General features: G+C 50.7%; 1 protein-coding gene across 5 annotated transcripts in view; it reads left to right on the top strand.

The window, feature by feature from the left end:
- The window catches only part of LOC106592134 (transportin-2), a 44339-nt gene extending 19214 nt beyond the window's left edge, over nucleotides 1–25125 (top strand). Inside the window, exons 8-26 of one of the 5 annotated variants that reach the window (XR_006762365.1) lie at nucleotides 2884–3006; nucleotides 3649–3767; nucleotides 3946–4006; nucleotides 4171–4342; nucleotides 6320–6472; nucleotides 6577–6802; nucleotides 6982–7153; nucleotides 8512–8706; nucleotides 9861–10019; nucleotides 14476–14563; nucleotides 14762–14860; nucleotides 15861–15956; nucleotides 16227–16302; nucleotides 16521–16620; nucleotides 20185–20259; nucleotides 20557–20690; nucleotides 20821–21739; nucleotides 22209–22251; nucleotides 22472–25125. Coding sequence is in view for 1 of the 5 variants with exons in the window: in XM_045709528.1 (XP_045565484.1) it covers nucleotides 2884–3006; nucleotides 3649–3767; nucleotides 3946–4006; nucleotides 4171–4342; nucleotides 6320–6472; nucleotides 6577–6802; nucleotides 6982–7153; nucleotides 8512–8706; nucleotides 9861–10019; nucleotides 14476–14563; nucleotides 14762–14860; nucleotides 15861–15956; nucleotides 16227–16302; nucleotides 16521–16620; nucleotides 20185–20259; nucleotides 20557–20664 (2022 nt within the window). In the remaining 4 variants the exon portion in view is untranslated. The other 4 variants (XR_006762367.1, XR_006762366.1, XR_006762368.1 and 1 more) reach the window with 4 other exon arrangements.
- Nucleotides 25126–25779: the final 654 nt, after the last annotated feature.

The raw sequence follows: 25779 nt of genomic DNA, 5'->3' as shown, positions 1-25779 counted from the left end.
ATAATATTTTACCAATGTTTTCTAATTTTAATTATTTAATTTGTGACGCTGACTTGACTGCCGGTTATTGGAGGGAAACGATTTCCTCAACATCAATGCCATAGTAAAACGCTGTTTTTGGATATAAATATGAACTTGATAGAACTAAAAATGCATGCATTGTCTAACATAATGTCCTAGGAGTGTCATCTGATGGAGATTGTAAAAGGTTAGTGCATCATTTTAGCTGGTTTTATGGTTTTGGTGACCCTGTCTTTGAATTACACACAACTCTTGTAAATGTACTGTCCTAACATACTCTAAATTTATGCTTTCGCCGTAAAACCTTTTTGAAATCGTAAAACGTGGTTAGATTAAGGAGATGTTTATCTTTCAAAGGGTGTAAAATAGTTGTATGTTTGAAAAATTTGAATTTTGACATTTATTTGGATTCAAATTTGCCGCTCTTGAAATGCACCTGCTGTTGATGGAGTGCACCACGGGTGGGACGCTTGCGTCCCACCTAGCCCATAGAGGTTAACACTTATTTTAACTTAATATAATACATCAATAAAATCAATTCAGCCTCAAATAAATAATGAAACATGTTCAATTTGGTTTAAATAATGCATAAACAAAGTGTTGGAGAAGAAAGTAAAAGTGTAATATGTGCCATGTAAGAAAGCTAACGTTTAAGTTCCTTGCTCAGAACATGAGAACATATGAAAGCTGGTGGTTCCTTTTAACATGAGTCTTCAATATTCCCAGATAAGATGTTTTAGGTTGAGGTTATTATAGGACTATTTCTCTCTATACGATTTGTATTTCATATACCTTTGACTATTGGATGATCTTATAGGCACTTTAGTATTGCCAGTGTAACAGTATAGCTTCTGTCCCTCTCCTCGCTCCTACCTGGGCTCAAACCAGGAACACATCAACAACAGCCGCCCTCGAAGCATCGTTACCCATGCAGAGGAAGGGGAAAAAGTCTCAGAGCGAGTGACGTTTGAAACGCTATTAGCGCGCACCCCGCTAACTAGCTAGCCATTTCACATCGGTTACACCAGCCTAATCTCGGGAGTTGATAGGCTTGAAGTCATAAACAGCTCAATACTTGAAGCACAGCGAAGAGCTGCTGGCAAACGCACGAAAGTGCTGTTTGAATGAATGCTTACGAGCCTGCTGCTGCCTACCACCGCTCAGTCAGACTGCTCTAACAAATATCAAATCATAGACTTAATTATCACACAGAAATACAAGCTTTTGGTCATTAATATGGTCGAATCCGGAAACTATCATTTTGAAAACAAAACATTTATTCTTTCAGTGAAATAGGGAACCGTTCCATATTTTATCTAACGGGTGGCATCCTTAAGTCTAAATATTGCTGTTACATTGTACAGCCTTCAATGTTATGTCATAATTCTGTACAATTCTGGCAAATTAATTACGGTCTTTGTTAGTAATAAATGGACTTCACACAGTTCGCAACGAGCCAGGCGGCCCAAACTGCTGTATATACCCAGACTGCGGGTAAGAGAAGTGACACAATTTCCCTAGTTATAAGAAAATCATGTTAGCAGGCAATATTAACTAAATATGCAGGTTTAAAAATATATACTTGTGTATTGATTTTAAAGAAAGGCATTGATGTTTATGTTTAGGTACATTGGTGCAACGACAGTACTTTTTTCGCAAATGCGCTTGTTAAATCAACACCCGTTTGTTGAAGTAGGCTGTGATTCAATGAAAATTAACAGGCACCGCATCGATCATATGCAACGCAGGACACGTTAGAAAAACTAGTAATATCATCAACCATGTGTAGTTAACTAGTGATTATGTTAAGATTGATAGTTTATAAGATAAGTTTAATGCTAGCTAGCAACTTACCTTAGCTTCTTGCTGCCCTCGCGTAACAGCCAGGCTCCTCGTGGAGTGCAATGTAAGGCAGGTGGTTAGAGCGTTGGACTAGTAACTGGAAGGTTGCAAAAACGAATCCACGAGCTGACAAGGTAAAAATCTGTCGTTCTGCCCCTGAACAAGGCAGTTAACCCATTGTTCCTAGGCCGTCATTGAAAATAAGAATGTATTCTTAACTGACTTGCCTAGTTAAATAAAGGTGGGGGAAAAAATCGGCCACAATCGGTGTCCAAAAATACCGATTGTTATGAAAACTTGAAATCGGCCATTCCAATTAATCGGTTGACCTCTAGTCCCTATATAGTGCACTACTTTAGACCAGAGCCCTAGGCCCTATATAGTGCACTACTTTAGACTAGAGCCCTAGTCCCTATATAGTGCACTACTTTAGACCAGAGCCCTAGTCCCTATATAGTGCACTACTTTTGACCGTGGTCTGTCTGGGTTGAATCCATCGGACGGACGTGATGTACTGTCACAGTTGAAAATGTTTATTATTAAAGAACCCCCCCCTCTCTCTCCAGTCTAAATGTTTATTATAAAGACCCCCCTCTCTCTCCAGTCTAAATGTTTATTATAAAGACCCCCCTCTCTCTCTCCAGTCTAAATGTTTATTATAAAGACCCCCCTCTCTCTCTCCAGTCTAAATGTTTATTATAAAGACCCCTCTCTCTCTCTCCAGTCTAAATGTTTATTATAAAGACCCCCCTCTCTCTCTCCAGTCTAAATGTTTATTATAAAGACCCCCCCCTCTCTCCAGTCTAAATGTTTATTATAAAGACCCCCCCTCTCTCTCTCCAGTCTAAATGTTTATTATAAAGACCCCCCCTCTCTCTCTCCAGTCTAAATTGTTATTATAAAGACCCCCCTCTCTCTCTCCGGTCTAAATGTTTATTATTAAAGAACCCCCCTCTCTCTCCAGTCTAAATGTTTATTATAAAGACCCCCCCCTCTCTCTCTGTCTCTCTCTCTCTCCAGAGTCTGTTTGCTCTAGCGGGGGATGAGGACTGTGAGGTGAGGAAGAACGTGTGTAGAGCTCTGGTCATGCTGCTGGAGGTCCGGATAGACCGACTCATACCACACATGCACAGCATCATACAGGTACCACCTACGACCTCTAACCCTATGACCTCATACCACACATGCACAGCATCATACAGGTACCACCTACGACCTCTAACCCTATGACCTCATACCACACATGCACAGCATCATACAGGTACCACCTATGACCTCTAACCCTATGACCTCATACCACACATGCACAGCATCATACAGGTACCACCTACGACCTCTAACCCTATGACCTCATACCACACATGCACAGCATCATACAGGTACCACCTACGACCTCTTACCCTATGACCTCATACCACACATGCACAGCATCATACGGGTAACACCTATGACCCTATGACCTCATACCACACATGCACAGCATCATACAGGTACCACCTATGACCTCTAACCCTATGACCTCATACCACACATGCACAGCATCATACAGGTACCACCTACGACCTCTAACCTCAAACCCTATGACCTCATACCATACATGCACAGCATCATACAGGTACCACCTACGACCCCTGACCCCCATGACCCTGTGCACTTTTGACCTTTCACAACCTCCTGCACTCAATCTGTTCTTCTATTTCTCTCTCCTTTTATCCTATTCTATTGGCCCCACACCTCTTTTCCATATTGCCTTCTGTTTCTGTAAGAAATGTCTCTCCTCTCCAGTACATGCTCCAGCGTACCCAGGACCCAGATGAGAATGTTAGTCTGGAGGCCTGTGAGTTCTGGCTCACCCTGGCTGAGCAGCCCGTCTGCAAGGAGGCCCTGTCTGGGCACCTGGTCCAGTAAGTACACCCGCCCCGCGCGCGGAGGCAGTGACGCTCCCACACTCAGATACACATGGACGGATACACATCAGACCCACAGATGAGGTGATGGCTTGGGGAGTTTTTAGTCGGGGTGTAGCTGGATAAAGAGGACTAGTGTGGTTTGGTTGTCACCATCTGTCCTGTCTTTCTCCAGACTCATCCCTATCCTGGTGAATGGGATGAAGTACTCTGAGATAGACATCATCCTCCTGAAGGTGAGTTTACAGACGTCAGTCTGTGAGAGTGATTGTGTGTGTCAGTCTGGATGTCCCACTCCCAATGTACGACTAGAAAGAACCATGACTTAACGTTCCCCCCCTGCCACCCACCCTCTCCCCCTCCCTCCCACCCTCTCCTCCTCCCCTCCCTCCCTCCCCAGGGAGATGTAGAGGAGGAGGATGACACCGTACCAGACAGTGAGCAGGACATCAAGCCTCGCTTCCACAAGTCACGCACCGTCACCCTGCAACACGAGGGAGGAGAGGGGGAGGAGGGGGAGGATCACGACGATGACGATGACGACGATGACACGCTCTCTGACTGGAACCTGCGTGAGTGGCTGACCAATCAGAGCCGGGGAAATAAGATTGGCCACCAATCTTTAGTGTTTGTCCCGCCAAGAGAGAAGACGTAGGGGCCAGTCTTTCCAGTTCTCAGTTGATGTTACTGATTACCCATGAAGATACACACACACACGTCTAAATCAGTCACTGTTTAACTAGTGGTGTAGTAAGTGTTTTAACCTCTCTGTTTCTCTCTCTCTGTTTCTCTCTCGCTCTCTCTGTTTCTCTCTCGCTCTCTCTGTTTCTCTCTCTCTCTCTCTCTCTGTTTCTCTCTCGCTCTCTCTGTTTCTCTCTCTCTCTCTCTCTGTTTCTCTCTCGCGCTCTCTGTTTCTCTCTCTCGCTCTCTCTGTTTCTCGCTCTCGCGCTCTCTGTTTCTCTCTCTCGCTCTCTCTGTTTCTCTCTCTCGCTCTCTCTGTTTCTCTCTCGCTCTCTCTGTTTCTCTCTCTCGCTCTCTCTGTTTCTCTCTCTCGCTCTCTCTGTTTCTCGCTCTCGCGCTCTCTGTTTCTCGCGCTCTCTGTTTCTCGCTCTCTGTTTCTCGCTCTCTGTTTCTCGCGCTCTCTGTTTCTCGCGCTCTCTGTTTCTCGCTCTCGCGCTCTCTGTTTCTCTCTCTCGTTCTCTCTGTTTCTCGCGCTCTCTGTTTCTCTCTCTCGTTCTCTCTGTTTCTCGCGCTCTCTGTTTCTCTCTCTCGTTCTCTCTGTTTCTCGCGCTCTCTGTTTCTCTCTCTCGTTCTCTCTGTTTCTCGCGCTCTCTGTTTCTCTCTCTCGTTCTCTCTGTTTCTCGCGCTCTCTGTTTCTCTCTCTCGTTCTCTCTGTTTCTCGCGCTCTCTGTTTCTCTCTCTCGCTCTCTGTTTCTCGCGCTCTCTGTTTCTCGCTCTCGCGCTCTCTGTTTCTCTCTCTCGTTCTCTCTGTTTCTCGCGCTCTCTGTTTCTCTCTCTCGCGCTCTCTGTTTCTCTCTCTCGCTCTCTCTGTTTCTCTCTCTCGCTCTCTCTGTTTCTCTCTCTCGCTCTCTCTGTTTCTCTCTCTCGCTCTCTCTGTTTCTCGCTCTCGCGCTCTCTGTTTCTCGCGCTCTCTGTTTCTCGCGCTCTCTGTTTCTCGCGCTCTCTGTTTCTCGCGCTCTCTGTTTCTCGCGCTCTCTGTTTCTCGCGCTCTCTGTTTCTCGCGCTCTCTGTTTCTCGCTCTCGCGCTCTCTGTTTCTCTCTCTCGTTCTCTCTGTTTCTCGCGCTCTCTGTTTCTCTCTCTCGTTCTCTCTGTTTCTCGCGCTCTCTGTTTCTCTCTCTCGTTCTCTCTGTTTCTCGCGCTCTCTGTTTCTCTCTCTCGCTCTCTGTTTCTCGCGCTCTCTGTTTCTCACTCTCGTTCTCTCTGTTTCTCGCGCTCTCTGTTTCTCTCTCTCGTTCTCTGTTTCTCGCGCTCTCTGTTTCTCTCTCTCGTTCTCTGTTTCTCGCGCTCTCTGTTTCTCTCTCTCGTTCTCTGTTTCTCGCGCTCTCTGTTTCTCTCTCTCGTTCTCTCTGTTTCTCGCGCTCTGTTTCTCTCTCTCGTTCTCTCTGTTTCTCGCGCGCTCTGTTTCTCTCTCTCTCGCTCTCTGTTTCTCGCGCTCTCTGTTTCTCGCTCTCGCGCTCTCTGTTTCTCTCTCTCGTTCTCTGTTTCTCGCGCTCTCTGTTTCTCTCTCTCGTTCTCTCTGTTTCTCGCGCTCTCTGTTTCTCTCTCTCGTTCTCTGTTTCTCGCGCTCTCTGTTTCTCTCTCTCTCTGTTTCTCTCTCTCGCGCTCTCTGTTTCTCTCTCTGTTTCTCTCTCTCTCTCTGTTTCTCTCTCTCTCTCTGTTTCTCTCTCTCGCGCTCTCTGTTTCTCTCTCTGTTTCTCTCTCTCTCTGTTTCTCTCTCTCGCGCTCTCTGTTTCTCTCTCTGTTTCTCTCTCTCTCTGTTTCTCTCTCTCGCGCTCTCTGTTTCTCTCTCTGTTTCTCTCTCTAACAGGGAAGTGTTCGGCGGCAGCATTAGACGTGTTAGCTAACGTGTTTCGTGATGAGCTGCTCCCCCACCTGCTGCCCCTGCTGAAGGGCCTGTTGTTCCACCCAGACTGGGTCGTCAAGGAGTCGGGAATACTGGTGCTGGGGGCTATCGCCGAGGGTAACTCCTGACCTCCGACCCCTGACCTCCAACCCCTGACCTCCAACCTGTTTTATTTTCTTAATGTAACTAAAAGCATGTGACCCCCCCTCCTCTCTCCTCAGGTTGTATGCAGGGCATGGTTCCCTACCTACCAGAGTTGATGCCTCACCTCATCCAGTGTCTCTGTGATAAGAAGGCCCTGGTGCGCTCCATCGCCTGCTGGACTCTGTCCCGCTACGCCCACTGGGTGGTCAGCCAGCCCCCTGACTCCCACCTCAAACCCCTCATGACCGAACTCCTCAAGAGGATCCTGGACGGGAACAAGAGGGTTCAGGAGGCCGCCTGCAGGTGAGGGGAGAGAGCGGTGTGTGTGGGGAGAGAGTGGTGGGGTTTTTCAGAGAATAAAGATGTTGAACTGGAATTCAAGGTCTTGATGAGATACGGCAAGGAATGAATGTTTCCTGCCCCCCCCTCACCCTCTGCCCACCTCCCCTTCTCCCTCCCTCCCTCTCCACCCTCCCTCTCAGTGCGTTTGCTACCCTAGAGGAGGAGGCCTGTACAGAGCTGGTTCCCTATCTGAGCTTCATCCTGGATACTCTGGTCTTCGCCTTTGGAAAATACCAACACAAGAACCTGCTTATACTGTACGACGCTATAGGAACACTGGCTGACTCAGTAGGACACCACCTCAACCAACCGGTTAGTAGGTAGTTAGGCTAGATAAACACCCCTTCTGCTTTCCCTCAGTTTCCCTTTCGGAGGACGGTCGTTTTCGGCTTATTTGTTTATTTTTTCTATGACTCTGTGCCTGTTTTTGTTATTTTTACAAGTTTTTACCATCTCTCTCTCTCTCTCTCTCTCTCTCTCTTCTTTTCCTCCCCATCTCTCTCTCTCTCTCTCTCTCTCTCTCTCTCTTCTTTTCCTCCCCTCTCTCTCTCTCTCTCTCTCTCTCTCTCTCTCTTCTTTTCCTCCCCATCTCTCTCTCTCTCTCTCTCTCTCTCTCTCTCTCCTCTTTTCCTCCACATCTCTCTCTCCTCTTTTCCTCCACATCTCTCTCTCCTCTTTTCCTCCCCATCTCTCTCACCTCTTTTCCTCCCCATCTCTCTCTCCTCTTTTCCTCCCCATCTCTCTCTCCTCTTTTCCTCCCCATCTCTCTCTCCTCTTTTCCTCCCCATCTCTCTCTCCTCTTTTCCTCCCCATCTCTCTCTCCTCTTTTCCTCCCCATCTCTCTCTCTCTCCTCTTTTCCTCCCCATCTCTCTCTCTCTCCTCTTTTCCTCCCCATCTCTCTCTCTCTCCTCTTTTCCTCCCCATCTCTCTCTCTCTCCTCTTTTCCTCCCCATCTCTCTCTCTCTCTCTCTCTCTCTCTCTCTCTTCTTTTCCTCCCCATCTCTCTCTCTCTCTCTCTCTCTCTCTCTCCTCTTTTCCTCCACATCTCTCTCTCCTCTTTTCCTCCACATCTCTCTCTCCTCTTTTCCTCCCCATCTCTCTCTCCTCTTTTCCTCCCCATCTCTCTCTCCTCTTTTCCTCCCCATCTCTCTCTCCTCTTTTCCTCCCCATCTCTCTCTCCTCTTTTCCTCCCCATCTCTCTCTCCTCTTTTCCTCCCCATCTCTCTCTCCTCTTTTCCTCCCCATCTCTCTCTCCTCTTTTCCTCCCCATCTCTCTCTCTCTCCTCTTTTCCTCCCCATCTCTCTCTCTCTCTCCTCTTTTCCTCCCCATCTCTCTCTCTCTCTCCTCTTTTCCTCCCCATCTCTCTCTCTCTCTCTCCTCTTTTCCTCCCCATCTCTCTCTCTCTCTCTCCTCTTTTCCTCCCCATCTCTCTCTCTCTCTCTCCTCTTTTCCTCCCCATCTCTCTCTCTCTCTCTCCTCTTTTCCTCCCCATCTCTCTCTCTCTCTCTCCTCTTTTCCTCCCCATCTCTCTCTCTCTCTCTCCTCTTTTCCTCCCCATCTCTCTCTCTCTCCTCTTTTCCTCCCCATCTCTCTCTCTCTCCTCTTTTCCTCCCCATCTCTCTCTCTCTCTCTCCTCTTTTCCTCCCCATCTCTCTCTCTCCTCTCAAGGAGTACATAGAGAAGCTGATGCCTCCTCTCATAGCCAAGTGGAATGAGCTGAAGGATGAAGATAAGGACCTGTTTCCTCTGTTAGAGTGTCTGTCCTCTGTCGCTACAGCCCTCCAGAGTGGCTTCCTGCCCTACTGTGAACCAGTCTACCAGCGCTGTGTTACACTGGTGCAGAAAACACTGGCTCAGGCTATGGTGAGACGCATGCTCACACAACACACACACACACACACACACACACACACACACACACACACACACGATCTGAAGTATGTGGACACCTACTCGTTGAACATCTCATTCCACAATCACGGGCATTAATATGGAGTTGGTCCCCCTTTGCTGCTATAACAGCCTCCACTCTTCTGGGAAGACTTTCCACTAGATGTTGGAACATTGCTGCAGGGACTTGCTTCCATTCAGCCATGAGCATTAGTGAGGTCGGACACTGATGTTGGGCGATTTAGGCCTGGCTCGCAGTCGGCGTTCTAATTCATCCCAAAGGCGTTCAATGGGGTTGAGGTCAGGGCTCTGTGCAGACCAGTCAAGTTCTTCTACGCTGATCTTGACAAACCATTTCTGTATGGACCTTGCTTTGTGCGCCGTTGCCACAGAATCGTCTAGAATGTCATTGTATGCTGTAGCGTTAAGATTTCCCTTCACTTGAACTAAGGGACCTAGCCTGATCCATGAAAAACAGCCCCAGACCATTATTCTTCCTCCACCAATCTTTACAGTTATCACTATACGGCATCCTATGATGGTGCCGTTTTGAAAATCTCTGAGCTCTTCAGTAAGGCCTGCACCTGTCAGCAATGGGTGTGGCTGAAATGTCCAAATCCACTCATTTGAAGGGGTGTCCACATACTTTTATATCTGTAGTGTCAAAGACACACACAGTTATCATCAGTGGTTTAAAGATTGAGTGGTTTTTGATCTTAACCCACCCCCCCCCCCCAAATGTATTAACTCAACTCTCTCTCTCTCCCCCTCTCCTCCTCCCAGATGTATTAACTCAACTCTCTCTCTCTCCCCCTCTCCTCCTCCCAGATGTATTAACTCAACTCTCGCTCTCTCCCCCTCTCCTCCTCCCAGATGTATTAACTCAACTCTCTCTCTCCCCCTCTCCTCCTCCCAGATGTATTAACTCAACTCTCTCTCTCCCCCTCTCCTCCTCCCAGATGTATTAACTCAACTCTCTCTCTCCCTCTCCTCCCCCCAAATGTATTAACTCGACTCTCTCTCTCCCCCTCTCCTCCCCCCCAAAAGATGTATTAACTCGTCTCTCTCTCTGCCCCTCTCCTCCCCCCCAAAAAATATTAACTCAACTCTCTCTCTCCTCCTCCCAGATGTACAGCCAACAGCCGGACCAGTACGAGGCTCCTGATAAGGACTTTATGATCGTGGCCCTGGACCTCCTCAGTGGTCTGGCTGAGGGCCTGGGGGGCCACGTTGATCAGCTGGTGTCCAGGAGCAACATCATGACACTACTGTTTCAGTGCATGCAGGTACGGAGTGTGTGTGTGTTTTCAGTGGTAACTCTACATATGTGTGAATGTCTAGGTCAGTGGTCACCAAGCGGCCAGTCTCCAAGGCATTCCTAGTCGATCTCTAAACATTTCTATAAAAACTCAAAGATAAAGCCTTTTATTCTGTCTCACGCTGTTGGCAGGAGGTGCACTTGTTTCAGCTGCCCTGCGCACCGGGTAGGCCAAGTGTTCCCATTTTCAACCATTTCATGTGTCTGAAGGCCTACTCAGCGTGGCCGAAGAGCAAATCAAGTGCACCTATACGCCTACTGCTGGCCAATCAGATGGCTCAGATCACCATGTCTCAGGAGTAACATGAATTTGTGCATGTGGCAGAAATAATGCAATGTGACTGGAGTTTCTCCATCAGCTGGAAGACGCTCTCCCTTTGGGGGCGGAGCCGTCTCCCTTTGGGGCCAGTCTTAGTGGGGGGGGCGGAGCCGTCTCCCTTTGGGGCCAGTCTTAGTGGGGGGGGCGGAGCCGTCTCCCTTTGGGGCCAGTCTTAGTGGGGGGGGCGGAGCCGTCTCCCTTTGGGGCCAGTCTTAGTGGGGGCGGAGCCGTCTCCCTTTGGGGCCAGTCTTAGTGGGGGGGCGGAGCCGTCTCCCTTTGGGGCCAGTCTTAGTGGGGGGGCGGAGCCGTCTCCCTTTGGGGCCAGTCTTAGTGGAGGGGGCGGAGCCGTCTCCCTTTGGGGCCAGTCTTAATGGAGGGGCGGAGCCGTCTCCCTTTGGGGCCAGTCTTAGGGGGGCGGAGCCGTCTCCCTTTGGGGCCAGTCTTAGTGGGGGGGGGCGGAGCCGTCTCCCTTTGGGGCCAGTCTTAGTGGGGGGGCGGAGCCGTCTCCCTTTGGGGCCAGTCTTAGTGGGGGGCGGAGCCGTCTCCCTTTGGGGCCAGTCTTAGTGGGGGGCGGAGCCGTCTCCCTTTGGGGCCAGTCTTAGTGGGGGGCGGAGCCGTCTCCCTTTGGGGCCAGTCTTAGTGGGGGGCGGAGCCGTCTCCCTTTGGGGCCAGTCTTAGTGGGGGGGCGGAGCCGTCTCCCTTTGGGGCCAGTCTTAGTGGGGGGCGGAGCCGTCTCCCTTTGGGGCCAGTCTTAGTGGAGGGGCGGAGCCGTCTCCCTTTGGGGCCAGTCTTAATGGAGGGGCGGAGCCGTCTCCCTTTGGGGCCAGTCTTAGTGGAGGGGGCGGAGCCGTCTCCCTTTGGGGCCAGTGTTAGTGGGGGGCGGAGCCGTCTCCCTTTGGGGCCAGTCTTAGTGGGGGGCGGAGCCGTCTCCCTTTGGGGCCAGTGTTAGTGGGGGGGCGGAGCCGTCTCCCTTTGGGGCCAGTCTTAGTGGGGGCGGAGCCGTCTCCCTTTGGGGCCAGTCTTAGTGGGGGGCGGAGCCGTCTCCCTTTGGGGCCAGTCTTAGTGGGGGGGCGGAGCCGTCTCCCTTTGGGGCCAGTGTTAGTGGGGGGGCGGAGCCGTCTCCCTTTGGGGCCAGTGTTAGTGGAGGGGGCGGAGCCGTCTCCCTTTGGGGCCAGTCTTAGTGGAGGGGGCGGGGCCGTCTCCCTTTTGGGGCCAGTCTTAGTGGAGGGGGCGGGGCCGTCTCCCTTTTGGGGCCAGTCTTAGTGGAGGGGGCGGGGCCGTCTCCCTTTTGGGGCCAGTCTTAGTGGAGGGGGCGGGGCCGTCTCCCTTTTGGGGCCAGTCTTAGTGGAGGGGCGGGGCCGTCTCCCTTTTGGGGCCAGTCTTAGTGGAGGGGCGGGGCCGTCTCCCTTTTGGGGCCAGTCTTAGTGGAGGGGCGGGGCCGTCTCCCTTTCGGGGCCAGTCTTAGTGGAGGGGCGGGGCCGTCTCCCTTCGGGGCCAGTCTTAGTGGAGGGGGCGGGGCCGTCTCCCTTTCGGGGCCAGTCTTAGTGGAGGGGCGGGGCCGTCTCCCTTTCGGGGCCAGTCTTAGTGGAGGGGCGGGGCCGTCTCCCTTTCGGGGCCAGTCTTAGTGGAGGGGGCGGGGCCGTCTCCCTTTCGGGGCCAGTCTTAGTGGAGGGGCGGGGCCGTCTCCCTTTCGGGGCCAGTCTTAGTGGAGGGGCGGGGCCGTCTCCTTTCGGGGCCAGTCTTAGTGGAGGGGGCGGGCGTCTCCCGTTTCGGGCCAGTCTTAGTGGAGGGGCGGGGCCGTCTCCCTTTCGGGGCCAGTCTTAGTGGAGGGGGCGGGGCCGTCTCCCTTTGGGGGCCAGTCTTAGTGGAGGGGCGGGGCCGTCTCCTTTCGGGGCCAGTCTTAGTGGAGGGGCGGGGCCGTCTCCTGGGGCCAGTCTTAGTGGAGGGGCGGGGCCGTCTCCCTTTGGGGCCAGTCTTAGTGGGGGGGGCGGAGCCGTCTCCCTTTGGGGCCAGTCTTAGTGGAGGGGGCGGAGCCGTCTCCCTTTGGGGCCAGTCTTAGTGGAGGGGGCGGAGCCGTCTCCCTTTGGGGCCAGTCTTAGTGGGGGGGGCGGAGCCGTCTCCCTTTGGGGCCAGTCTTAGTGGGGGGCGGAGCCGTCTCCCTTTGGGGCCAGTCTTAGTGGGGGGCGGAGCCGTCTCCCTTTGGGGCCAGTCTTAGTGGGGGCGGAGCCGTCTCCCTTTGGGGCCAGTCTTAGTGGGGGGGGCGGAGCCGTCTCCCTTTGGGGCCAGTCTTAGTGGGGGGCGGAGCCGTCTCCCTTTGGGGCCAGTCTTAGTGGGGGGCGGAGCCGTCTCCCTTTGGGGCCAGTCTTAGTGGGGGGCGGAGCCGTCTCCCTTTGGGGCCAGTCTTAGTGGGGGGCGGAGCCGTCTCCCTTTGGGGCCAGTGTTAGTGGGGGGCGGAGCCGTCTCCCTTTGGGGCCAGTCTTAGTGGGGGGCGGAGCCGTCTCCCTTTGGGGCCAGTCTTAGTGGGGGGCGGAGCCGTCTCCCTTTGGGGCCAGTCTTAGTGGGGGGCGGAGCCGTCTCCCTTTGGGGCCAGTCTTAGTGGGGGGCGGAGCCGTCTCCCTTTGGGGCCAGTCTTAGTGGGGGGCGGAGCCGTCTCCCTTTGGGGCCAGTCTTAGTGGGGGGCGGAGCCGTCTCCCTTTGGGGCCAGTCTTAGTGGGGGGCGGAGCCGTCTCCCTTTGGGGCCAGTGTTAGTGGGGGGCGGAGCCGTCTCCCTTTGGGGCCAGTGTTAGTGGGGGGCGGGGCCGTCTCCCTTTGGGGCCAGTCTTAGTGGAGGGGGCGGGGCCGTCTCCCTTTCGGGGCCAGTCTTAGTGGAGGGGGCGGCGCCGTCTCCCTTTCGGGGCCAGTCTTAGTGGAGGGGGCGGGCCGTCTCCCTTTCGGGGCCAGTCTTAGTGGAGGGGGCGGGGCCGTCTCCCTTTCGGGGCCAGTCATAGTGGAGGGGGCGGGGCCGTCTCCCTTTCGGGGCCAGTCTTAGTGGAGGGCGGGGCCGTCTCCCTTTCGGGGCCAGTCTTAGTGGAGGGGCGGGGCCGTCTCCCTTTCGGGGCCAGTCTTAGTGGAGGGGCGGGGCCGTCTCCCTTTCGGGGCCAGTCTTAGTGGAGGGGCGGGGGCCGTCTCCCTTTCGGGGCCAGTCTTAGTGGAGGGGCGGGGCCGTCTCCCTTTCGGGGCCAGTCTTAGTGGAGGGGGCGGGGCCGTCTCCCTTTCGGGGCCAGTCTTAGTGGAGGGGCGGGGCCGTCTCCCTTTCGGGGCCAGTCTTAGTGGAGGGGGCGGGGCCGTCTCCCTTTCGGGGCCAGTCTTAGTGGAGGGGCGGGGCCGTCTCCCTTTCGGGGCCAGTCTTAGTGGAGGGGGCGGGGCCGTCTCCCTTTCGGGGCCAGTCTTAGTGGAGGGGGCGGGGCCGTCTCCCTTTCGGGGCCAGTCTTAGTGGAGGGGGCGGGGCCGTCTCCCTTTCGGGGCCAGTCTTAGTGGAGGGGGCGGGGCCGTCAGTCTTAGTGGAGGGGGCGGGGCCGTCTCCCTTTCGGGGCCAGTCTTAGTGGAGGGGGCGGGGCCGTCAGTCTTAGTGGAGGGGGCGGAGCCGTCTCCCTTTGGGGCCAGTCTTAGTGGGGGGGGCGGAGCCGTCAGTCTTAGTGGAGGCCAGTCAGTCCAGTAGAATAAAGAACATCATTTCAGTGATGGTTCATTACCACAACTGATGGTTCATTACCAGTGGATCATATACTTCTGAAATGGTCTGAGTAGAACAACATTGGCAGGGTGACTCAACCACAGCCAATATGCAGTGATAATGTACTGGGCCTGTAGCCTACTGTACAACCCTCATTACTACACAACTGCTTTTAATTGGTTCATGTTGCATAGGCTTATGTTTAAGTCCTCTTTATAATGAGTAAAATAATCTGACTGGTAGATCTCATCTTGACTCAGTTTGGGATCCACTGGTCCGTCTAGTGTGGCGCTGTGTGTGTGTGGTAACAGACGCTGGCTGTATTTGATTGTATATAACCATCTTGTGTGATATATATAGACCGTGTGTGTTAACTACATGATCTATCTCCAGGACACTATGCCAGAGGTGAGACAGAGCTCCTTTGCCCTGCTGGGTGACCTGACCAAGGCCTGCTTCCCTCATGTTAAACCCTGCATCGGTAACGATCTATATGATCTCTCTTCATCTCTCTCTTCCTCCTCCTACTAACTGTGTAACTACCAGTCTATCATACTCCTTATGTTATGTACTGTCCTTCCTTTCTCTTCCCCTTGGCTTTCTCTCAACGTGTGTGTGTGTGTGTGTGTGTGTGTGTGTGTGTGTGTGTGTGTGTGTGTGTGTGTGTGTGTGAGTCCAGCTGAGTTCATGCCTATCCTAGGGACCAACCTGAACCCAGAGTTCATCTCTGTGTGTAACAACGCTACCTGGGCCATAGGAGAGATATGCATGCAGATGGGTGAGTCTTTCTGCCTGTAGGTTTGTACACCTAGCTAATATGTACATGTGAGAGATGATTTATAATTACTTAGAATAATCATCTCGTTTTTTTTAAACATTTTTGTTCTTTAATAAACAAAGCAATTGTCAGTTTTGATGCTGCTTGCATGAGTTACCTTAATGATATATTTCTCTGCTTTGTTTCTCTCTGTCTCCCCCATCTGTCTCCCCCCCATCTCTGTCTCCCCCCATCTCTGTCTCCCCCATCTCTGTCTCCCCCCATCTCTGTCTCCCCCCATCTCTGTCTCCCCCCCATCTCTGTCTCCCCCCCATCTCTGTCTCCCCCCCATCTCTGTCTCCCCCCATCTGTCTCCCCCCCATCTCTGTCCCCCCCCATCTCTGTCTCCCCCCATCTCTGTCTCCCCCCATCTCTGTCTCCCCCCATCTCTGTCTCCCCCCATCTCTGTCTCCCCCTCCCATCTCTGTCTCCCCTCCCATCTCTGTCTCCCCCTCCCATCTCTGTCTCCCCCTCCCATCTCTGTCTCCCCCTCCCATCTCTGTCTCCCCCTCCCATCTCTGTCTCCCCCTCCCATCTCTGTCTCCCCTCCCATCTGTGTCTCCCCCTCCCATCTGTGTCTCCCCCTCCCATCTGTGTCTCCCCCTCCCATCTGTGTCTCCCCCATCTCCATCTGTGTGTCTCCCCCATCTCCATCTGTCTGTCTCCCCCATCTCCATCTGTCTGTCTCCCCCATCTCCATCTGTCTATCTACCCCCATCTCCATCTGTCTGTCTCCCCCATCTCCATCTGTCTGTCTCCCCCCATCTCCATCTGTCTGTCTCCCCCCATCTCCATCTGTCTGTCTCCCCCCCCATCTCCATCTGTCTGTCTCCATCTGTCTGTCTCCATCTGTCTGTCTCCATCTGTCTGTCTCCATCTGTCTGTCTCCATCTGTCTGTCTCCATCTGTCTGTCTCCATCTGTCTGTCTCCATCTGTCTGTCTGTCTCCATCTGTCTGTAGGTGTAGAGATGCAGCCCTATGTGTCTCTGGTCCTAAACCAGCTGGTAGAGATCATCAACAGACCCAACACACCCAAGACCCTGCTGGAGAACACCGGTACACACAGATACTGAACACACACGCGCAGAGATACTGAACACACACACACACACGCACAGATACTGAACGCGCACAGATACTGAACACGCACGCAATCATTGGGTTTGTTTAACATTGTAGCTGATGCATTTTGGGTAAAGTGTGACTGACTCATCTACAAATAATAATGAGCAGTTATTTATGATACAGTGATTTGTACATCAGCGACGTCAAACCAGCGCTTGATTTTTAGTTGGGTGTTTGTACGCTCCTCCCATGTTCTTCTAGCCATTACGATTGGTCGCCTGGGCTACGTGTGTCCTCAGGAGGTGGCTCCGATGCTCCAGCAGTTCATCAGACCGTGGTGAGTCTGTCACACATCAGACATCTAGTCCTTCACGTCACTGATCATTATCAAGGTGTTAGATTGACTGGTATGTGACGTGGTGGTGTGTGTGACGCGGTGTGTGTGTGTGTGTGTGTGTGTGTGTGTGTGTGTGTGTGTGTGTGTGTGTGTGTGTGTGTGTGTGTGTGTGTGTGTGTGTGTGTGTGTGTGTGTGTGTGTGTGTGTGTGTGTGACAGGTGTACGTCCCTACGGAACATCCGTGACAACGAGGAGAAAGACTCCGCCTTCAGAGGGATCTGCATGATGATTGGTGTAAACCCTGGAGGAGTGGTCCAGGTAAGAGGGAGGGATCTACATGATGATTGGTGTAAACCCTGGGGGAGTGGTCCAGGTAAGCGGGAGGGAGATGGTGGACTTGCGGGTCCCGACAGAGATCATTACTGAGGGGTCAGCGGGTTTTTCATGCTGTGGGCGGTCAGACAGACGACTTTGGGATGAAAATATTTTTTTTGTGACAGATTATTATATACACTGCTCCAAAAAATAAAGGGAACACTAAAATAACACATCCTAGATCTGAATGAATGAAATAATCTTATTAAACACTTTTATCTTTACATAGTTGAATGTGCTGACAACAAAATCACACAAAAATAATCAATGGAAATCCAATTTATCAACCCATGGAGGTCTGGATTTGGAGTCACACTCAAAATTAAAGTGGAAAACCACACTACAGGCTGATCCAACTTTGATGTAATGTCCTTAAAACAAGTCAAAATGAGGCTCAGTAGTGTGTGTGGCCTCCACGTGCCTGTATGACCTCCCTACAACGCCTGGGCATGCTCCTGATGAGGTGGCAGATGGTCTCCTGAGGGATCTCCTCCCAGACCTGGACTAAAGCATCCGCCAACTCCTGGACAGTCTGTGGTGCAACGTGGCGTTGGTGGATGGAGCGAGACATGATGTCCCAGATGTGCTCAATTGGATTCAGATCTGGGGAACAGGCGGGCCAGTCCATAGCATCAATGCCTTCCTCTTGCAGGAACTGCTGACACACTCCAGCCACATGAGGTCTAGCATTGTCTTGCATTAGGAGGAACCCAGGGCCAACCGCACCAGCATATGGTCTCACAAGGGATCTGAGGATATCATCTCGGTACCTAATGGCAGTCAGGCTACCTCTGGCGAGCACATGGAGGGTCTGTCACACATGGAGGGTCTGTCACATGTGCTCAGTGTGAACCTGCTTTCATCTGTGAAGAGCACAGGGCGCCAGTGGCGAATTTGCCAATCTTGGTGTTCTCTGGCAAATGCTAAACGTCCTGCACGGTGTTGGGCTGTAACCACAACCCCCACCTGTGGACGTCGGGCCCTCATACCACCCTCATGGAGTCTGTTTCTGACCGTTTGAGCAGACACATGCACATTTGTGGCCTGCTGGAGGTCATTTTGCAGGGCTCTGGCAGTGCTCCTCCTTGCACAAAGGCGGAGGTAGCGGTCCTGCTGCTGGGTTGTTGCCCTCCTACGGCCTCCTCCACGTCTCCTGATGTACTGGACTGTCTCCTGGTAGCACCTCCATGCTCTGGACACTACGCTGACAGACACAGCAAACCTTCCTGCCACAGCTCGCATTGATGTGCCATCCTGGATTAGCTGCACTACCTGAGCCACTTGTGTGGGTTGTAGACTCCGGCTCATGCTACCACTAGAGTGAAAGCACCGCCAGCATTCAAAAGTGACCAAAACATCAGCCAGGAAGCATAGGAACTGAGAAGTGGTCTGTGGTTACCACCTGCAGAACCACTCCTTTATTGGGGGTGTCTTGCTAATTGCCTATAATTTCCACCTGTTGTCTATTCCATTTGCACAACAGCATGTGAAATTTATTGTCAATCAGTGTTGCTTCCTAAGTGGACAGTTTGATTTCACAGAAGTGTGATTGACCTGGAGTTACATTGTGTTGTTTAAGTGTTCCCTTTATTTTTTTGAGCAGTATATTTAGATTATTTGCTTCAACTTAAGTATCCTACCTGTCCCTCTCCTAGTTGGGCCTGTACCTGTCCCTCTCCTAGTTGGGCCTGTACCTGTCCCTCTCCTAGTTGGGCCTGTACCTGTCCCTCTCCTAGTTGGGCCTGTACCTGTCCCTCTCCTAGTTGGGCCTGTACCTGTCCCTCTCCTAGTTGGGCCTGTTCCTGTCCTTCTCCTAGTTGGACCTGGACCTCTCCTAGTTGGGCCTGGACCTCTCCTAGTTGGGCCTGGACCTCTCCTAGTTGGGCCTGGACCTCTCCTAGTTGGGCCTGGACCTCTCCTAGTTGGGCCTGGACCTCTCCTAGTTGGGCCTGGACCTCTCCTAGTTGGGCCTGGACCTCTCCTAGTTGGGCCTGGACCTCTCCTAGTTGGGCCTGTCCCTCTCCTAGTCGGGCCTGGACCTGTCCCTCTCCTAGTCGGGCCTGTACCTGTCCCACAACCGACGTTAGGTTACTATGGTGACTGTAGGTTAGGTTACTATGGTGAGCGAGCGTTGTTCCTTCACATTTCCAATAAGTACTGATGACCCATTTATTTGTCTCTGCCTGCAAATCGTCCTCCTAAATGCTAGGCTATATCCTATAGGACTATGCAGAACCAGGCTATATCCTACAGGACTATGCAGAACCAGGCTATATCCTACAGGACTATGCAGAACCAGGCTATATCCTATTGGACTATGCAGAACCAGGCTATATCCTATTGGACTATGCAGAACCAGGCTATATCCTACAGGACTATGCAGAACCAGGCTATATCCTACAGGACTATGCAGAACCAGGCTATATCCTACAGGACTATGCAGAACCAGGCTATATCCTACAGGACTATGCAGAACCAGGCTATATCCTACAGGACTATGCAGAACCAGGCTATATCCTACAGGACTATGCAGAACCAGGCTATATCCTACAGGACTATGCAGAACCAGGCTATATCCTACAGGACTATGCAGAACCAGGCTATATCCTACAGGACTATGCAGAACCAGGCTATATCCTACAGGACTATGCAGAACCAGGCTATATCCTACAGGACTATGCAGAACCAGGCTATATCCTACAGGACTATGCAGAACCAGGCTATATCCTACAGGACTATGCAGAACCAGGCTATATCCTACAGGACTATGCAGAACCAGGCTATATCCTACAGGACTATGCAGAACGTACCACGTGTTGCTGTCATCATTCTGTTTTGATTGAACCTTTATTTAACTCAGCAAGTCAGTTCAGAACAAATTGTCATTGACTATGACGGCCTCCCTGTTGTTGCTGCTTCCAGTCCAGTACCTGTGAGATCAGATGTGTGTGTGCTGTCAATGAGAGGAGGCCTGTGCATGGGAGGAGAAGCACGGGGCAGTTCTCTCTCTTAGGAAATGTACTTCCTACATATGATTTAGGCTGTAGTTTACTACATAGGTGATCAATATGTATTTCAAGGCTATGTATGTCCGTCTGAAAATCGTCCCACTCCTTAAAGGTAGGCTGTAAAAATAGATGAAGAGAAAGTATTTTCTCTTCAAACTGCATGTAACACATTGATATAGGCCAGTAATACAGGTAGGCTGATAGAATGGACCAGGGGACAGTCTCTGGTCATTTAACCTGTTCAAGTTATTTTGGTGCGTTTTGATATCGCCTGTCGGGTGCTAAATCGCTGCGACCATGTCTGGCAAGTGAGCTGCGTCACACACCTAAAATCACATTGTAGCACTGCGGTTGGGTTTGGGACCAGGTGTTGGGAGTCAGACAGAGGGAGTCAGACAGGAAGTCAGCAGCAGGGTTGTGGTATGAAGAGAGCAGACCTGTACATGGAGAGACAGTCCTTCTGTAGGGTGAAATAACATCACAGAATGTCTCTCTGCAGGACTTTATCTTCTTCTGTGATGCCGTGGCGTCCTGGGTCAGCCCTAAAGACGACCTGAGAGACATGTTCTACAAGGTGTGTGGAGGACCCAACTCTCTCTGTCCCAAATGGCACCTTGTTCCCTTGATCTGCACTACTGTAGTGTACTATGGAAGGGAGAGGCTGCCATTTAGGACGTATCCTGGGAAAAGCTTTGCTTGGCCCAGATCCGTGTGTGTGTGTGTGTGTGTGTGGACTGTATGATGTTAACCATAATAGCAGAGAATTATTTCAGACATATTGTTTCTGTCATTTCTTTGTTGAGGAATAAAGGTATTTTCTCCTCTGTCTTCCCCTTTCTCCCTCTCCTCTTTCTCCCCCCCTCCCCTCCAGATCCTCCATGGTTTTAAGGACCAGGTAGGAGAGGAGAACTGGCAGCAGTTCTCAGAACAGTTTCCTCCCCAGCTGAAGGAGAGACTGTCTGCCTGCTACGGCGTGTAGAAACCCCCCCCCTAACCTAACGTCAGGTACACGCTTACTTTAAATATGCCACTTCTTTTAGATGGCACTCCCTGGTTGTGATCCTGACCCAGAAATCTTCATCCATCCCCCTCTCTCCCCCTCTCTCTCCCCCTCTCTCTCTCCCTCCCTCTCCAGGTGAGCCAGTAGAAGAGGAGGAAGGTGAAAAGGAATCTCATCCATCTGTGTTAATGCCCTGAACTGATCTGGGGGGAGGGGGACCCATCACGCCATTGGCCGCTCCCCCTGACGGACGGCCCCCACGCCCTATGTATTTCTCCATAGTGGGAGGGTGGGCGGGACTTGGGGAGGGACAGGGGGACACCTCTAGATTAAAGATTAAGGGGACCCAACCAACACAGAGAAACCAACTAAGGTAGGGACAGATAGAGGGGTTACCTACATTCAGAAGGAAAAGGTTCCAACACAGAAACAGGTAGGGACAGATAGAGAGTGAGGGAAAGAGAAGGGTAGGTAGGGGCCAGCTAGACTGCAGTAGAGATGGGTAGGTAGGGGCCAGCTAGACTGCAGTAGAGATGGGTAGGTAGGGGCCAGCTAGACTGCAGTAGAGATGGGTAGGTAGGGGCCAGCTAGACTGCAGTAGAGATGGGTAGGTAGGGGCCAGCTAGACTGCAGTAGAGATGGGTAGGTAGGGGGCCAGCTAGACTGCAGTAGAGATGGGTAGGTAGGGGCCAGCTAGACTGCAGTAGAGATGGGTAGGTAGGGGCCAGCTAGACTGCAGTAGAGATGGGTAGGTAGGGGCCAGCTAGACTGCAGTAGAGATGGGTAGGTGGGGCCAGCTAGACTGCAGTAGAGATGGGTAGGTAGGGGCCAGCTAGACTGCAGTAGAGATGGGTAGGTAGGGGCCAGCTAGACTGCAGTAGAGATGGGTAGGTAGGGGCCAGCTAGACTGCAGTAGAGATGGGTAGGTAGGGGCCAGCTAGACTGCAGTAGAGATGGGTAGGTAGGGGCCAGCTAGACTGCAGTAGAGATGGGTAGGTAGGGGCCAGCTAGACTGCAGTAGAGGTAGGTAGGGGTCAGCTAGACTGCAGTAGAGGTAGGTTGGGGTCAGCTAGACTGCAGTAGAGGTAGGTAGGGGTCAGCTAGACTGCAGTAGAGGTAGGTAGGTAGGGGCCAGCTAGACTGCAGTAGAGGTAGGTAGGGGTCAGCTAGACTGCAGTAGAGGTAGGTAGGGGTCAGCTAGACTGCAGTAGAGGTAGGTAGGGGTCAGCTAGACTGCAGTAGAGGTAGGTAGGGGTCAGCTAGACTGCAGTAGAGGTAGGTAGGGGTCAGCTAGACTGCAGTAGAGGTAGGTAGGGGTCAGCTAGACTGCAGTAGAGGTAGGTAGGGGTCAGCTAGACTGCAGTAGAGGTAGGTAGGGGTCAGCTAGACTGCAGTAGAGGTAGGTAGGGGTCAGCTAGACTGCAGTAGAGGTAGGTAGGGGTCAGCTAGACTGCAGTAGAGGTAGGTAGGGGCCAGCTAGACTGCAGTAGAGGTAGGTAGGGGCCAGCTAGACTGCAGTAGAGGTAGGTAGGGGCCAGCTAGACTGCAGTAGAGAGAGATGGGTAGGTAGGGGCCAGCTAGACTGCAGTAGAGAGAGATGGGTAGGTAGGGGCCAGCTAGACTGCAGTAGAGAGAGATGGGTAGGTAGGGGCCAGCTAGACTGCAGTAGAGAGAGATGGGTAGGTAGGGGCCAGCTAGACTGCAGTAGAGAGAGATGGGTAGGTAGGGGCCAGCTAGACTGCAGTAGAGAGAGATGGGTAGGTAGGGGCCAGCTAGACTGCAGTAGGTAGGGGCCAGCTAGACTGCAGTAGGTAGGGGCCAGCTAGACTGCAGTAGGTAGGGGCCAGCTAGACTGCAGTAGGTAGGGGCCAGCTAGACTGCAGTAGGTAGGGGCCAGCTAGACTGCAGTAGGTAGGGGCCAGCTGGACTGCAGTAGAGAGGGGTAGGTAGGGGCCAGCTAGACTGCAGTAGAGAGGGGTAGGTAGAGAGGCCAGCTAGACTGCAGTGGAGGGAAAGAGCGACTTAACAGATTTTTAAATCAGACTGTATGAAAAAATCCACCACACTGAGAGAGCCATAGACGGAGAGACTGTCAGGCACTCCCACAGTAAGACACACACACTTGCAATACCTAGAGCTTTGTGTAGATGGCGCTGTTAAACTAGTCAGACTCCGACACTACCAGTAAGGGATTAACAGTCAGTGAGGGACAGACAGCGTGTTGGGGACAGACAGGTAGGTGTCTAGCCTGTTTATTTCTGGGAGATATCTCTTTTTATCCGGGGTAAAGGATATTCTATATAAATTAATATTCATCCTGTCATTACTAGATCACTGGTTCACTGCTGATCTATGCTCCACCAAGCATGTTTTGTTTCTGTGCTTTTTCCCTAAGGAATGCTTTCTTCATATAACTTTTATGAGATAATTCTCATGTTCTCTTCTAGATAGACAGGGGATAACTAACCTCTTGGTTCATACGAGTCATCATTATAAGAGGGAGAGAAATAGGGCTTAAATAATACCTGTTATTCTTACATAAGGTTAGGAAACTACAGATTACAGCCTCAAGATCACGTCTCTAGTTGTACCTGTGTGTGTGTCGTGTCTGAGTTTGTTTACCTATTGTTTACCGTACATGACATTGTTGATTGTTTTAATAAGGTAACGATTTAACACTTGACTCCTCCCACCCCATGTCCTCCACCTGTAAACTGTGACCAACTGTGTGTGTGTTGCCATAGTGATATCTTGAGTGAAGAGATTCAACCCAGAATTGTTTATCCTGATAACGTGTTACAAGAGGTCCATCTTTTGTTGCTTTTTGTTTATTTTTATTTGCTGCTACTATTTTTGAGTTTCCATGGTGAGCTTAAATGAACACAAACAAGACATTGTTTCTTTTTAGTTTTGTGGTTTTGCACTTTTTATTTTTTATTTTTGTATTAAGGATTTTTTGAAGCTTCCCTCATAAAGGACATCTGAATTGTAACATCCGTGTTCTATTGTTTTTCACTGTCTCTTACTTACTGGCAAAACAAAAGTAGGAAAACTAAAATGGCAAATAAACAGTTAGTGAAACTGCGAGTAATCCGCACTTTTACAATGACTGACTGTGTACGTGTGTGGGCGCATGTTTGTATTTTCTAGGGAAAGGAGGTTGTAGCTGGAACTAGCGTTGTGTGTGTGTGTGTGAGAGAGAGAATAGTGTTATCCTTTTACTTTTCATCACTTTGTTCCAAGATAAGAGCACAATATCCCTCCAATAGGAAAGCAGAGCTAGGACTCATACAAACAGATGGCAAAAACAGAATGCCAACAGCCTACGTCCCAAATGCCACTCTATTCCCTATATATATTCCTCATAGGGCTCTGGTCAAAAGTAATGCATTTTAAAGGGAATAGTGCCATTTTGGACACAGGCATAGAGTTGGATAGAGGGTGCACTTGAACAGAAACTGTTGTTGAAAATGTGCCTGCTAGCCAACTTTATGTACAGTGTAGACAGCTGTGAGGTTATCAGCAGTTTGAGGCCATGATTCAATCCGATCGCCCCTTTTCGGCTAAGCACCTTTTTAAAGGCAATGTTCCCACGTTCTCGGAGACCGCGTTCACGGTAAACGCTGTTTATGTCAGCTCAATTGGAAATTACCTTTAAATGTCATGAGGCAGATCTAATGAGGATTTGGATGAATCCCAGCCTTAGTGTCATTAAAGGGGACGTTCAGTATTTTGGCCTTTGACTTTTAAAGTTAGCTGACGTTTTTAGTGGCTATTTTAAAGAAAATCGAACCAGGGATTTCAGTTTCTCCTGAACCATTGAATACTTTCTGGGTGAGGGACAATCTAACATTAAGTTGTAAAATCCTGAACTTCCCCTTTAATATCCATATCTCAGCTTTAGTGAATTTGGACACATTTTGCACAGATAGATGTATAGATGACTGACTGACCAGGACTGTGATCATAGAAGCGATAAACTAATCAATGTATCATTCAACAAAGACAATCTACATCTCCCCCATTCTGCTATCTCTATTTCTATCAATATATCAGTTTAGGTTTTAGATTTTCATATTTTTGTATCCATTTTAATTTATTTAAAGTTTTTTTTTGTCAGGTTTCAATGTTCTGTAGTAGATCGTTTGGACTCGTTATGATATTGATGACTTAATTGGTTAATAAATGCAATCAAGTGTCTTTAGTAAATGAGGGCTCTAACTTAGGAACTTCTAGAACTTAAGGCTTATTGAGGAACGGAGGGAAGAAAGAGGGGGAGGAAGGGAAGGCTGTAGAAACAAGCATGATCTTACTTGTTCAAGTTTTGCAGAATGACTTTGATGTGCTCCAGTATTTCAATGGACTGCTGCCTATGTCAATCTCTACAAACATTCAACTCATTTCTTTGTGGAAATAAATACATCAAGTTTCTTCTTCCAATCTTTCCAACTGTCGCCTCCTTGTTAATGTAGTAACCTTTGAACTGTGGCTGCATAAAACCTGTAGTGCGTCCCAATCTGCACCCTATTCCCTATATAGCGCCCTACTGTTGACCAGGGTCCATAGGGCTCTGAAAGTAGTGCAGTAAAAAGGGAATAGGGTTTAATTTAGGCCGCCACCCTGTGTATTTTTCCACGCCGGGTGAATGTGGGCCATGACAGATCTGTCTGTTGTGTGTTGCTGTTTTACAGGAAAGGAGAGAGAAAAATTTGTGTCAGAGACAGAAAGACACTTGTCATGTTCCAGACCTCATTTGGTAATGATGTTCAATTTCAATTTAAGGGCTTTATCGGCATAGGAAACATATGTTTACATTGCCAAAGCAAGTGAAGTAGATAATAAACAGAAGTGAAAAACAATAAAAATGAAAGGTAAACATTACACTCACAAACGTTCCAAAATAATAGATACATAGTCATAGTATGTCTATGCACAGTGTTGTTATGATGTGCAAATAGTTAAAGTACAAAAGGGAAAATAAATAAACATAAATATAGGTTGCCCTTTTCTTGTGGCAACATGTCACAAATCTTGCTGCTGTGATGGCACACTGGTATTTCACCCAGTAGATATGGGAGTTTATTAAAATAAAAT

Source organism: Salmo salar, chromosome ssa02 (assembly GCF_905237065.1).
Source record: "Salmo salar chromosome ssa02, Ssal_v3.1, whole genome shotgun sequence".
NCBI classification, from domain to species: Eukaryota; Metazoa; Chordata; class Actinopteri; order Salmoniformes; family Salmonidae; genus Salmo; species Salmo salar.
The sequence above is the reverse complement of the archived record's forward strand: the minus strand, read 5'-3'. Positions and strand labels throughout refer to the sequence as shown.